The sequence below is a fragment of the Phyllobates terribilis genome, unplaced genomic scaffold (assembly GCF_046119375.1).
Source record: "Phyllobates terribilis strain yellow unplaced genomic scaffold, ASM4611937v1 Scaffold_2__4_contigs__length_985480577, whole genome shotgun sequence".
NCBI lineage: Eukaryota > Metazoa > Chordata > Amphibia > Anura > Dendrobatidae > Phyllobates > Phyllobates terribilis.
The window spans coordinates 812239353-812253506 of record NW_027362762.1 but is presented as its reverse complement, the minus strand read 5'-3'; the positions used below and the strand labels follow the sequence as shown (position 1 = coordinate 812253506).

The 14154-nt window shown below is 42.9% G+C and overlaps 1 protein-coding gene across 1 annotated transcript in view; it reads right to left on the bottom strand.

Moving 5' to 3' along the window:
* Positions 1-13657, bottom strand: part of LIMK1 (LIM domain kinase 1) — a 144423-nt gene extending 130766 nt beyond the window's left edge. The window contains exon 1 of the mRNA XM_073667602.1: positions 13256-13657. Within this exon, the coding sequence (XP_073523703.1) occupies positions 13256-13313 (58 nt within the window). The 5' untranslated portion in view covers positions 13314-13657. The remainder of the gene's footprint in view (positions 1-13255) is intronic.
* Between the last annotated feature and the right edge of the window lie 497 nt (positions 13658-14154).

Below are 14154 nucleotides of genomic sequence, written 5' to 3'. Positions count from 1 at the left end.
GGTGTCTGTGCGATGTCTGCGAGTGTGTGCGATGTCTGCGCGATGTCTGCGAGTGTGTGCGGTGTCTGTGCGATGTGTGCGGGATGTGTGCGGGTGTGTGCGTGCAGGCAGACATAGGCCGATGTGACACTACTACTCCCATCGGCCTATGTCTGTCCCCGGTCCACTCGTGCCAGCAGGATCAGCTCGATGGGAGCAGTAGTTCCCATCAGCCTGATCCTGCTATATAAATTGCCCTACTGTGTCCCCAATAAATTTTAAATACATGTCATTGGTTGCGAGTGGTTGCCTACAATAAATTAGTTCATACATTACCTGTCCCCGCCGATCGCCACCTAAAATAAAGTAAAAAATAAAAAACTACACCTATACTCACCTAGACACCTAATTCCCCGAAGCCATCGATCTCCTGTAGTAAAATATAAAATAATAAACCACAACCTTATCCTTACCCCTCCGTAGTAGTCCACGAGTGTCCCACGATGATCTCCAGTTTAGAGCAGCCACATAGAATGTGACCGCTCTGAACCGCTGCCGCCGCTAGAATGATGGGGCCGTAAAGCAGCCCCGTCATTGCATAAGCGGGTTCGCCGGAGTTCAGGCAGCGCTGCTCCGGTTAGCTCCTTTACGGCCCTGCTGTATCGTGAGAAATTCCCACGGTACAGCACTGCCGTAAAGGAGGTCTCCGGAGCTGCGCTGCCTGAATGCACTCCGGTGACCTCAGTCAGTGGCTCCCGCTGCCGGGAGCGGACGTGTTCCCGGCAGCGTGAGCTTACAGCAGCCATGCACAGCTGTCACCATCTCCAGATGTGACAGCTGTGCATGGGAGATCAGCGCAGGAACGTGGACAGGTAACTATTTTTTTTTAGTAAACTAAGAATTAAATAAAATTGTGTTTTATTTCAAATAAATTATTTTTTTCTGGGTGTAGTGTGTGTTTTTTCTTTTTAACACTTTGTAGGTTAATAATGGGGGTGTCTTTTAGACGCCCATCATTACTAACCTGGGCTTCATGGCAGCTGGCGCTGACATGAACCCCAACCCTATTACCCCCTGCCACCGCACCAGGGCAGCGTGGAAGAGCGAGGCTAAGTGCCAGAGTTGGCGCATCCTATGGATGCGCCATTTCTGGGGCGGCTGACGGCTGGTGTTTCTAGCCTGGGAGGGGGCCAATATTCATGGCACCCTTCCTGGGCTATTAATATCAGCCCCCAGCTGTCTGCCTAGCCTTTGCTAGCTATTAAATAGGGGGTACCCCACGTCATTTTTTTGGGGGGTCCCCCATTTTAATAGCTAGTAAAGGCTAGGTATTCAGCTGGGGGCTGATATTAGTAGTCTGGGAAGCTCCGTGGGTATTACCCACTTCCCAGGCTTCAAACATCTGCCCCAGCCGTCTGCTTAACCTCCGCTAGAGCCTAAAATTATGGGGGATCCCACGCCAATTTTTTTTTAAATAAATCCTTTATTTTAACACTAAATGACATTTGAGGAGTTAATAAGGATGCAGTCCCTAAATTATTATTTATTTTTTAATTAATTTTTCCCAAAAATTTTGACGTGGGCTTTGCCATATTTTTGTATGCCAGCCAGGTACAGCATCCAGCTTCTATGAACGCGCCATTTTCCGGGGTGGCTGCGGACTGCAATTTGCACCGGGGGGGGGGGGGGGCAGAAAGCTTGGGCCACTGATGTCAGTGGGAAGAGCGAGGCTAAGTGCCAGAATTGGCGCATCCTATGGATGCGCCATTTCTGGGGCGGCTGACGGCTGGTGTTTCTAGCCTGGGAGGGGGCCAATATTCATGGCACCCTTCCTGGGCTATTAATATCAGCCCCCAGCTGTCTGCCTAGCCTTTGCTAGCTATTAAATTAGGGGGGACCCCACGTCATTTTTTTGAGGGGGTCCCCCATTTTAATAGCTAGTAAAGGCTAGGTATTCAGCTGGGGGCTGATATTAGTAGCCTGGGAAGCTCCGTGGTTATTACCCCCTTCCCAGGCTTCAAACATCTGCCCCAGCCGTCTGCTTAACCTCCGCTAGAGACTAAAATTAAGGGGAACCCCACGCCAATTTTTTTTAAAATAAATCCTTTATTTTAACACTAAATGACAAGTACAGTAATCAACACTGTCACTGTACTTCATATATATGTGACTGACATGTTTCTATCTATATAATCTATGTGTGATTCTCTATTCCTTCTATTCTAAATTGTCGTGTACAGATGCTGAAATGCCGGCCGGCTTTTTTAAAGAGACGGTGCATGAAAACACTATTATATTTTTAAATAAATCCTTTACACTAAATGACAAGTACAGTAAGCAACACTGTCACTGTACTTCATATATATGTGACTGACATGTTTCTATCTATCTAATCTATGTGTGAAGCTCTATTCTGTCTGTTATAAATTGTCGGGTACCGCAGCTGAATTGCCGGCAGATTTTTTAAAGAGACAGTGCATGAAAACACAATTATTTTTTTAAATAAATCCTTTACACTAAATGACAAGTACAGTAAGCAACACTGTCACTGTACTTATTATATATGTGACTGACATGTTTCTATCTATCTAATCTATGTGTGAAGCTCTATTCTTTCTGTTGTAAATTGTCGGGTACCGGTGTATGCCGCTGATGAATTGCCGGCTTTTCGCGTAATACATTCTACATTATTCTTAGTTGTTTTACTTCATGTAGAATTAACCTACAAGGAAAGAAAGGGTTTATTTTCATTCCGATATTTGTGTCCCATTGACTTGCATTGGTTTCCTGTATCGGAATCGGCGATATCCGATACTTTTTGGGTATCGGTCCGATCCAATCCGATACGATATTTCCTGATATCGGAAGGTATCGCTCAACACTATCCTTAACATATTTCACAGGAAAGCACTTTCACTTTCGTTTTTGAACGTTTTATTTTGAGCCTGTAAAAGTGTATTAATACCTCTGACCACGTTGTTGACAGCAGTGACCTGGGGGTCAGAAATGCTTCCTGGGGCGATCCCCATGCTGTCCCCATGTCATTTGAGCACAGTCATTATCGTTTTGGGCATTTGTTAGGCTTTTAAAAGACTGCCGGGGGAGCCGCCGCAAAAATGCTCGAGTCTCCCATAGACTAACATTGGGCTCGTTGCTCGGGTCGAGCACCCGAGTATCACGGCGTGCTCGGCCCGAGCTTCGAGCACCCGAGCATTTTAGTGCTCGCTCAACACTAGTCCTGGACCCATTACAATCAATGTGCTTTCTCACATGTAATTTTTTTTTTTGGAGGACCGATTGTCCACACAAAAAAGCAAAAACAGGCATTTCCTATTTTGATTTTTTGTGGATTAAATGTGCCATTTTATTCACACAAGAGACTTTGGGCCCCCTGTTGTCAAAATCTACCCCCTCTAAGCAGACCCCATTGATCATATATTTATCACCTGTCCTGTAAATATTTTCTATCACCCAAGTACTTTGTTCAATAGGATGCAGTCCATCTCAACTCCTCTCCAAACAGAGAAGGGTTTTCTACCTAAATCTCAACCCTGTAAGTGTAAAATCAATGTAAGGGTCAGCCCAAAGTCTCCTTTCTTCACTGAAGTTCAACAACTCCATGGGCTACCTAGCAGGGTGAGAAGTTATAGGGGTGTAAAAATAAAGACTGTACACCCCTTTTTTACATAAAAAATAAATAAGGTAACTGTGTAAAGTCTAATGATGGCTAGTACAAGAATTCCTCACATCTAAACTGATGCAGGAGAAATGAGTTGACATAAGGGTGTGAGTGTGTTCTTGTGAAAGAAGACACAAGGGCACCCTACCAATCAAGTGATTTTTGAGACGTTAACCAGTTCATCTGTCACGATTCCACCCCTCAGTGTGTCTGACTGGGATACAGTTACTGATGGCTCAGCCGTCCAATGTGGTACAGGGGCATGCTGAAGCTGACAGTACTTTGACAGCTCAGTGTCCAGTCTGGTGTAGGGGCGTGCTGAGATTTCGGTGTTCTGAATGACAGCTCGGCCATCCAATCTGAGACTGGGAGGTGCTGGGCTGTCTTCAGGTGTTCATTGTCCCAGATGATTGCTCTGCTGCTTAACTGGGCTGTTAGTTCCAGACCTCTGCCAGATGTTGCTTCAGCTAAGTGCGGTTGGTTTACTCTGTGCCTAGTGTTTTGCTTGTTGATGTATCGCTGCCTGACCTTGGACCTCGTCCGACCATCCATTTGTTTAACCCCTTTGCTCTGATCTGCTATCCTCCTGGTATTTTGACCTTGGACCATTACCTGACTACGCCTTTGTCTCTTCCTTCTGTCTATGACATACCCTCCTGGTTTTTGACCTCAAACTCCTTGACTATCCCGACTCACAGCTTGTCTGTGAGAAGTGACTCAACGTCACATCACCATTCTAGAGTCACAGTACAACTTAATGTCATTAATTAGGTCAACTAGCAGCGGCAAGTAGGCAAGTCCATGAGCACCAACTTCTAAACCACCTTGCACATAGTGGGTAAGATTTAGCAATACTGTTTAATTCCCTGGCCTCATTAAGACGTCAGTAATTTTTCTGATACTTAGTCTGTGTGCCCACGATGCGTTTTTCAAGCGTTTACGCTGCGGAATTTCCACAGCGTAAAAGCTTGGGAAGCGCTTGGTAAACCTTCCCCCATGGTCTCCAATGCAATTCTGCACTTTCAATGCTCATGCTGCGTATTTTTCCGCAGCGTTTATGCTGCGCTCAAAAATCCGCAGCATGTCCATTAATTTTGCGGAAGCGCTGCGTTTTCGCCGCCATTGACTTGCATTAGAACACGCCAATTCCACAAGACTGCATCTGTACTTGCGTAATTGGCGCGTTCTAATGTGCGGATGGTACCCAAGTCCGGAGGAGAGGAGAGTCTCATCCAGACCTGGGTACCATAGAAAACTGTAAAAAAAAGAATAAAATAAAAAATAAAGTTTATACTCACCTTCCGATGTCCTCCCAGTGTTTTGTCCACGCCGTCCGGTCTCTTGCAATGCTCGCGCTGTTGTGAAGGACCTGCCATGACGTCACTGAGTCATGTGACCCATCACATGACTCAATGATGTCACCGCAGGTCCTTCACACCACCGCGAGCATTGCAAGAGACCGGACGCAGCAGAGATGACACCGGGAAGACACCGGAAGGTAAGTATAATCTTTTTTTTTTATTTTTTACCATTCTTATTCTTTTCTTTAACTATTACTTGGTCACACTATATAAATTCATGCCGGTTGCATGGATTTATATAGTGTGAACAAGTTGTCAAGCACTTTTCCAAGTGATGCTAAAATCGCTTGGAAAAGCGCTTGATAACCCGCATGCAGAAATGCATGCAAAGACGCTTGACAAACGCTTCTACCTGGCGGGAAAAACGCATGTAAAAAACGCATGCGTTTTTCCTGCCAGGGAGAAGCGTAAAAAATATGCAGCATTTCTGCATCGTGGGCACATAGCCTTAAAAACAGAGTCAGATTTTCATTAGTGTTTTGGAACCAAATGTCACCGATGTTTCGTCAGTGTGTCAGTTTTTACTATTAGCATGTTGTCTGTGATTTTCTCAGAAGCAAATATAATTAAATACACTGCAAAAACTTCTCTTACTCACTGCATTGTTAAAAATGGACACCACACGGGCTACATACTAATGGCAATGTGTGTTGTCTGCGATTTCTCACAGACACATAGATTAGTATAGGTAATTTTGATCCTAGACTCGGATCAAAAATGGACATGACTCTGTGATTTTTTGCAGATACATAGTTAACAAAAAATACAAACAAAGCCATGTGACTAGCACCATGTAACTCGTGCCACTGTGAGCCTGTTTGGCCTAATCGTGCTACCATGGCCAGCAGTGTCTCTGGACTTGTTTCTCATTGAGCACATTTGGGACATAATTGGTTGGCAATTGTAAAGGAAGCTGCCAGCATTGGATCTTGATGTTTTGTCCAAGTGCATTCAGCGTGGCAGAACATTCCTCAGACAACCATTAATAACCTCATTGAGGGTTAAGTGCGTGTATTTCTGTGCAGCCAAGTACGCTCATACTCAATGCTGAAAAAATTGAGATGTTTGCAAAATTTTGTTTCCATTTTTCTAGTATCTGCATATCGTTAATGTGGTCCTTCTTAGTGAGGAGTGCATGTATATATGTATACATTGATCTTACGGGATCAATCATCCATATATAACTATTACAGAATCTACCATACTGAAGTTAAACTCATGAAGACCAACATGTATCTTAGATAATGTCAGGACACTATTAACAAAGACTGCCCATTAGCGGAGCATCAATTTAATAAACTCATACAAATAAGATCCTCCGGAGAATCAGACAATTCGTTTTCAAACATATCACAGGGCAATTCATATTAACGTATTTGTGGATTTCTATGTGTTATATAATGACCATGTCTTTCTTTTCCTAAAAAAATTAATTGGCTATATTTGAACAAGCTATTATTATACAGTAGTAGAATAGTAAGTATGTGGCTAATAATCCTAGAGTAGCAGAGTATTCATTTGGGTTACCTTAAAATTGCCTTCAAATTGTATTTTGACACTTGAGTTCCTATTGTTCTCTCTTTCCTTCGCTCTCTACCTTCCCCAATGTTCAAGCTGCACTCAAAGGTCTGATAACTTTACTTACATATGTATTTTCGAAGTCTGTAGATAAAGCAATCGTCCATGCTTACCACCATGTCCTCTGTAGCTCATGCCCTGTTATTGTATACATACCTTTTTAAATTATCTACCCCTGCCCAATTTATCCAGAGAGACCCCCAATAATGTCAAGTAATGATAAAGCAAGTCTGCACGTCCGTGTTCTTAACATACAAGAAAAAACCCCTGGATTCACAAAAGAATAATATATATCACTTGTCCTAAACACTGACCTACTGCTAATGCACCTTTATTACACAGTTTACCAAGGTCTTTCAATTAATTCATTTAAAGATTTTAGAAGATTCACTCATTACTGCCTAAATCAACATTAAATAGTTGATTATAGTCAATAGGATAAACCAATAACCACCCAGGAATCTTTCATGGTGTCTTATGGTGCTTCTTTCTATTCATACTTTTGTGTGATCTATCCATAGATCCTCTATACCACACATGTCAAACTCTGGTCCGTGGCCAAATCTGGCCCACAGGGTGATTTTAAGTGGCCCGCTAACCAGAACCACCACCCCTATGTGGGACCATTGTTCTGCATGGAGGACTTTGTGGGACCCATTATACTGTATGGAGAACTATGTGGGGCACTTATACTGTATGGAGGACTATGTGGGGCCATTATACTGTATGGAGCACTATGTGGGGCCCATTATACTGTATGGAGGATTATGTGGGGCCATTATACTGTATGGAGGACTATGTGGACTATTATACTGTATGGAGGACTATGTGGGGCCATTATACGGTATGAAGGACTATGTGGGGCCCATTATTCTGTATGGAGGACTATGTAGGCCCATTATTATGCATAGAGGACTTTGTGGGACCCATTATACTGTATGGAGAACTATGTGGGGCCATTATACTTTATGGAGGACTATGTGGGGCCCATTATTCTGTATGAAGGACTATGCGGGCCCATTATACTGTATGAAGCACTATATGAGGCCATTATACTCTATGAAGCACTATGTGGGGCTCATTATACTGTATGGAGGACTATGTGGGCCATTATACTGTATGAAGCACTATGTGGGGCCCATTATACTGTATGGAGGACTATGTGGAGCCATTATACTGTATGGAGGACTATGTGGGCCATTATACTGTATGGAGGACTATGTGGGGCCCATTATTCTGTACGGAGGACTATGTGGTCCCATTATTATGCATAGAGGACTTTGTGGGACCCATTATACCAGTGTTTCTCAACTTCAGTCCTCAAGACCCACCAACAGGTCATGTTTTCAGGATTTCCTTAGTATTGCACAGGCAATAATCCCATCACCTGAGCAATACTAAGGAAATCCTGAAAACATGATCTGTTGGTGGGTCTTGAGGACTGGAGTTGAGAAACACTGCATTATACTGTATGGAGAACTATTTGGGGCCATTATACTTTATGGAGGACTATGTGGGGCCCATTATTCTGTAAAGAGGACTATGTGGGGCCCATTATTCTGTAAAGAGGACTATGTGGGGCTCACTATACTGTATACTGGTTGGCCCGCGACTCTGTCCAAGATTTTCATTTTGGCCCTCTATGTATTTCAGTTTTGCATCCCTGCTCAGTGCTCTATACCATCTAAATTCCAGTACCAATTTTTAGGTGGTCACTCAGGACTCAGGAGTTTCTGATATAATTTTTGTTATACCTAAAGACTCAAAAAGAATACTTATGGCATACAACATGCCACAAAAACATCTATAAAATAGTCACTAAAGTAGTATTCTATTACATTGAAGGCATTATATACCAATAATAGAAATTACCACCTTCTAACTGATACACCGAGATGCTCTCCAAGGTGACCATAGTGCCTATTTCGCCCCACACATGGGGGCAGATTTATTAATATTGTCTATCCCGTTAGAATAAGAGCCCAATCTTTCACAGTAATATGCTCTGTGATACATTTGGATCATGTTTGTTGAACGTTAGACTTTCCTGACCTTTTTAATATCGCCTCTTATAGACCAGTATTTTGTGCCTAAAAGGTGGCACAGGTCAATCAACTCGACAAAACCCCCGAACAATGTCCCCTTTTCTACACACTTTTAAAAAGTCTTCTGTTCTTTTTTGGCTAATTAAATAGTTTAAAATTATTTGCACAGAAAAAGCTCTGGTTTGCCTAACTCCCATAATTCTATAGAGTAAAGGAAGTATGGCACTCTGCTTTTTGATAGGTGCAAGGATAGGATCCCAACCTTTAGATTATATTTTTAAATAGGAATCCAGCACTTAAAATAATGCATTATTTTGAGTGCCAATTCCTTCTTAGAATAACATGTTTGAACTCCAGAATTCTGGCATAACACCCATTGAAGATCACCCCATGGTTCCTCATCCTCATACACTTGCATAAGGTGAAGCCGACACAGATCTGTTTTGTTAATTTTAGTAATATTGGCTACATGTGTATGTTTTTGGTATACAGAACTAGACATCCAATCAAATAATTGGGAATCTCAACATCTTTCACATGATCATTGCTACAGGAGAGTAATTCCGCAAGTCTGAATTTCACCGCACCCACCTTCCCCCAAACTCTTTTAAGTCAAATTATCATCATTAATGAGAAATGACAGATCTAGGTGGCACAACATGAATAGAAAAAAAATAGTCATTTCTTGTTTGAAACATTGGGAAAAAAAGATCAGCGTACTTCCATGTGATATCAGAGACTGCTGCTAGTAGGACATACGATTCCTCTTTCCCGAAATTAAAGCGGTTCTCTGAAAAATAAAGAAAACTAACAGTGGCACAAGTAAACTGGAAACTGTAACCTCTATATAGCACATGGCATTATGTAGTACTATCTTATACAGCAAGGCGATATCAGATGATGGAGGCTAACATGACACTCTTTTGGCTTCCTTAGGATGAATGAATCCCTATGGATAAGTTTAAAGAGTAACTAGCATTTTAATTTTTTATTTGATACATTAATAATATACATGAAAATAAAACATTTTGTAATATATCTGATAAGACAAATCTACTTCTTTCTCCGCCAGGACTGATCATTTATTCTCAACATTCTCAGTTAACGGGTAAAATCTGTATTCAGTGAAGACATTACTGAGATAGGAGATGGCAGTTACTGATAATTTTCCATGTCCACATGGGGGGATGGAAGGCGTAGCTCTGTCTCTAGCTCCTTATTCTCCTCCCATCTGCCTAGAATATTTTCAGTAGCAGTTGTCATCTCCTATCTAAGTAATGTAATAATCTGTCTTCACTGAATACACATTTTACCCGGAAATTGAGAGTTTTGAAAATGTAAAGTTCCGTCCTGGCGGAGAAGAAAGAAGCAGATTTCTCTGATAATATATATTACAAAGTTGCTTATTTTCATCAGTATTATTGATTTAGGAAATAAAAATGTAAATAACGGCTACTCTTTAATGTATATCTTGAGCTCAAAGGTTTATTGTACATTTTAGTACGTAATGTAGATGACACGTGCACATAACCTATAACACCATGTACTTTGTAGACTCGCATCAGGCGTACATACTTATTCTCTGGTAATTATATCTCCGTCTGGAAGACACAACAGTGATAACTAGAGGGTGACATCAATACCCCCATCCCATTGTATGTACAGTAACACACCAGATGCACTATAGTAATTACTGCTAGTTCAGCCATCTGTCACCATTCATTACCAAGTAACATCTGTCTACTGTACTGTGCTAGCATCCACTCCAGCACTATCACGGATAGCACTCATACCTATGATATTCTATGGGTCTGTGCACAAATCCAATTTTTTATTCAAACCCAATGGTCGAGAAAAAACTTCAGAGACAAGTCCGATTTTGATCTGAGTGTCAGATCAAAATCAGCAATGCAACTCTATGGGTCCATGCAAAAACATCGGACTGCACTCGGATGACATCCGAGTGTGGTCTGATTTTCACGGACTTTCAGAAAGGAGATGGTGAATAAACTTTTTGTTTCTCTCCCCATGACTGAGAAAAACTGATGCCATTCTGATCAAACTCTGATCATACTCTGATCGAAGTCTGATCAGAATAATCAGACCATTTTTCTCGGATGGCCTCTTCCGAGCAACTACCATAAATGCCCCAATACAAAGTAATAAAGAAAAAATAATCAAAATCTAACATGATTAAGGAGAGTGCTGCTGACTAGGTATGATTAGTCAATGAGCAGGAAAACTGTATTGTAGCATTAGGCTACAAGTTCCATTCATGAGGCCAGACATACCAGTCTCTACTTTACTCATCAAGACCCATCATTATTTGCTCCCCCATTTTCTACCCTAAACAATGCATCCACATTATAAAATTTACTACTGTCCTTTTCTCCAAAAAGTGTCAGTCTGGTTTCAAACCACATTTTTATCAGGCTGTGTACTGTGCCATGACCCATTGACAGTGGTGTAGCATGGGCTGTCAGCGCCCGGGTCAAGGCAAGTGTTTTGGGCCACCTTCCAGCGGACTATTAACACTCCTAGAGTCCCTTCTAACGGTCCAGTATTTTCTCCCCTTATTCCCCAAGAACATGTATTTTATGAAAATAAGGATATAACTAAAGTAAGGCTCAGTTCACGTCTTCACATTCCGTTTGGCTTTTCCACTTACAGGAACAAACAGAATTCAAAACTGCAAAAGTGTCCATTGCCATCAGTTATTCAAAAGGAAGCAGAGGGGTCACACTGATTATTATGGGGCCCATTTGGGTACTATTTTGTGGCAGTTTTTACAATGAAAGAAAATGTTATTTTTATATTCTTAAAACTGACATAAAACAAAACCCAAAACGAGCCTCGTAATAATCAGGATCCTTTTTGCACAAAAATTCCATTTCCGGCCCATCACCTCGCTGCTTCTAGTCATTCTCCTTTCCTGCAGCCTGCCGGCGTACATTGATATTGGCTGCGCTGCGCACATGAATACTCAGTGTGCCCTGAGTTTATTCCCCAAATTGAGTGTAGTGCCAATGCCAGCTGAAGGTGCCCTGAGTATAGAGCCCATAGCCCCATTCAGTATTGTCTATTTTCTTCACTCTTAGTCTTTATGGTCTAATTTGCCCCACCATTGATCACCAGTCACTATGATGATACAGCCGACCACTTGTTATAGTAACTTGTCAAGAGTTTATCAGTCTCCTGCAATAGTAACAACAGTGAACAGAGTATCACACCACAGACATGGCCATGTCTTCATAACACCTCATCAACCTGCCAACACCCAAGCATTTATCAACGTAACTGCACAAACATAACACCATGGACCATCATCATCCGCAACAAGGACCAAAGTTTTAGATGTTGATCTGTAATATCTTTGCTTATATAGCGCCATCATAATCAGCAATGCTTTACATACATCACCGTCACTGTCCCCATTGGGGCTCACAATCTACATTCTCTATCAGTATGTCTTTGGAGTGGGGGAGGAAACCGGAGAACTCGGAGGAAACCCACACAAACACGGGGAGAACATACAAACTCCTTGCAGATGTTGTCCTTGGTGGGATTTGACCCCAAAACCCCAGTGCTGCAAAGTAACAGTGCTAACCACTGAGCCACCATTCTGCCATAATCCAAAGCTCCTGCCACTGCAGTGTAAGCAGTGCCATTACCGCTGCCACCATTCACAAACAGAACGGCTGCATTGATCAATATCCATCGGACATTGCCTACAATATAGATTTAATATGTCTGTAACTTTTTAGGTGTCTATGGATAAGAGGGCAGAGTCCACATTGCTTATCTCTCACTGTACTACCTATGGCACAGTCCCACCTTGCTACCAGGTGAGGATGACTATATTTACACCAAATACATAATGCAAGGAATCTATATGAGAAATCACATCACAGCCACCAGTCTCTGTACAGTATAGTATAAATTCTGTGCAATGTCCCAGGAGCGATCAGCTGTTCAGGTCTTAGTTCATGTCTCAGTGATGGGACGTCAGCATGATAACCATAGCCGTAACTATATCAGATGTAGGAGCCCTGATATTTATAGAATTAGCGTAAATTAAATTAGCAAAATTCAGAATGGGAACAAAGTGATTTTCTACCTGGAAATCCATAACCTGTCTATGCAATGTGAGTGACCGTGAAGCATCTTCTGGGACTTGTCGGTTTCCATGCACATGGCACGGTTCTGATAAAAAAATCCCAAACATTTTCCTAAGGGTTCAGCAGATCACACCCCATTATTTTGGTCCGTAAGACGTAGTGGATACTGCTGACATTACCACCTAATGCACCTGCACGGCCGAAATGAACGTCTACTATAGTGAGGGGCGTAGCTAGGGGGCGACCAAAGCACCAGGTGCTGTTAGGGGGTACGCCGACAAGCCACTCCACATTGGCCAGGGTATTTAGATACCGAGCTAGGGTACCAAATGAAAGCTTAGCCCCAGATGAAAGCTAGCCTGGTTACAGCTGTGGTACTGTGCAGAATAGCTGCATCCATTGCACCAGAGCCTTGAGTGGCAGCCACCTTCATGGGGCCAACCATAGTCCAGGCAGTAGACGTGCACCATGCTGGTCACAATAGTCATGCCTCACCTTCCTCTTCTCCCATGTGTTCCTCACTCCAGGAGCAGCACAGTAACATCAACCTCATTCACCCCACGTGTGTGAGGCCGCAGATCAGGGGGTCCCAGGGTGTGTGTCCCCGTGTCCAGTGAGCGGCTGTCCTCCTGGCTTGTCCCTTGCATGGGAAGCACGGCTCCACACAGATGCTACCCAGCAGAATGGGAGGAGGATGGACAACCATGCAGTATCCCTGGGAAAGATGCTCCTCTATGAGTGTGCGAGAGGCAGGAGCAGCATTACGTCACAGGCAGGCTTGCATCAGGCAGGAGGCGAGAGGCAATCCTCTGAGCGCTCGCCACAATCCTCTGAGCGCTCGCCACAATCCTCTGAGTGCTCGCCACAATGCTGCGTCACGCCTGAGCCCAGCAATGACCACGTTATGGGATTACATCACCTCGTACACGTACCCCGCCATGGTGTATCGCATCATTGGATACTGCGGTGATGGACGGGGTTTACAACCTGCTTAATTTCTCAGAAAATTTACCAAAAAATCACAAACGTGTAATATTCTTTATAGGTAAATTAGAAAACGAATCTAAAGTCTAAAGATTATCAGTGAGAAATCGCCACAGCCCAGAATACAGGAACGAAGAGATTAGACGCATTTAGGGCTCGTGCACACCAGCGTATAAATCAGACAGCACACGATATACGTCAGACAGCACACGGTATATATCAGACAGCACACGGTATAAGTCAGACAGCACACGGTATATATCAGACAGCACACGGTATAAGTCAGACAGCACACGGTATATATCAGACAGCACACGGTATATATCAGACAGCACAGGGTATATATCAGACAGCACACGATATACGTCAGACAGCACACGGTATATATCAGACAGCACACGGTATATATC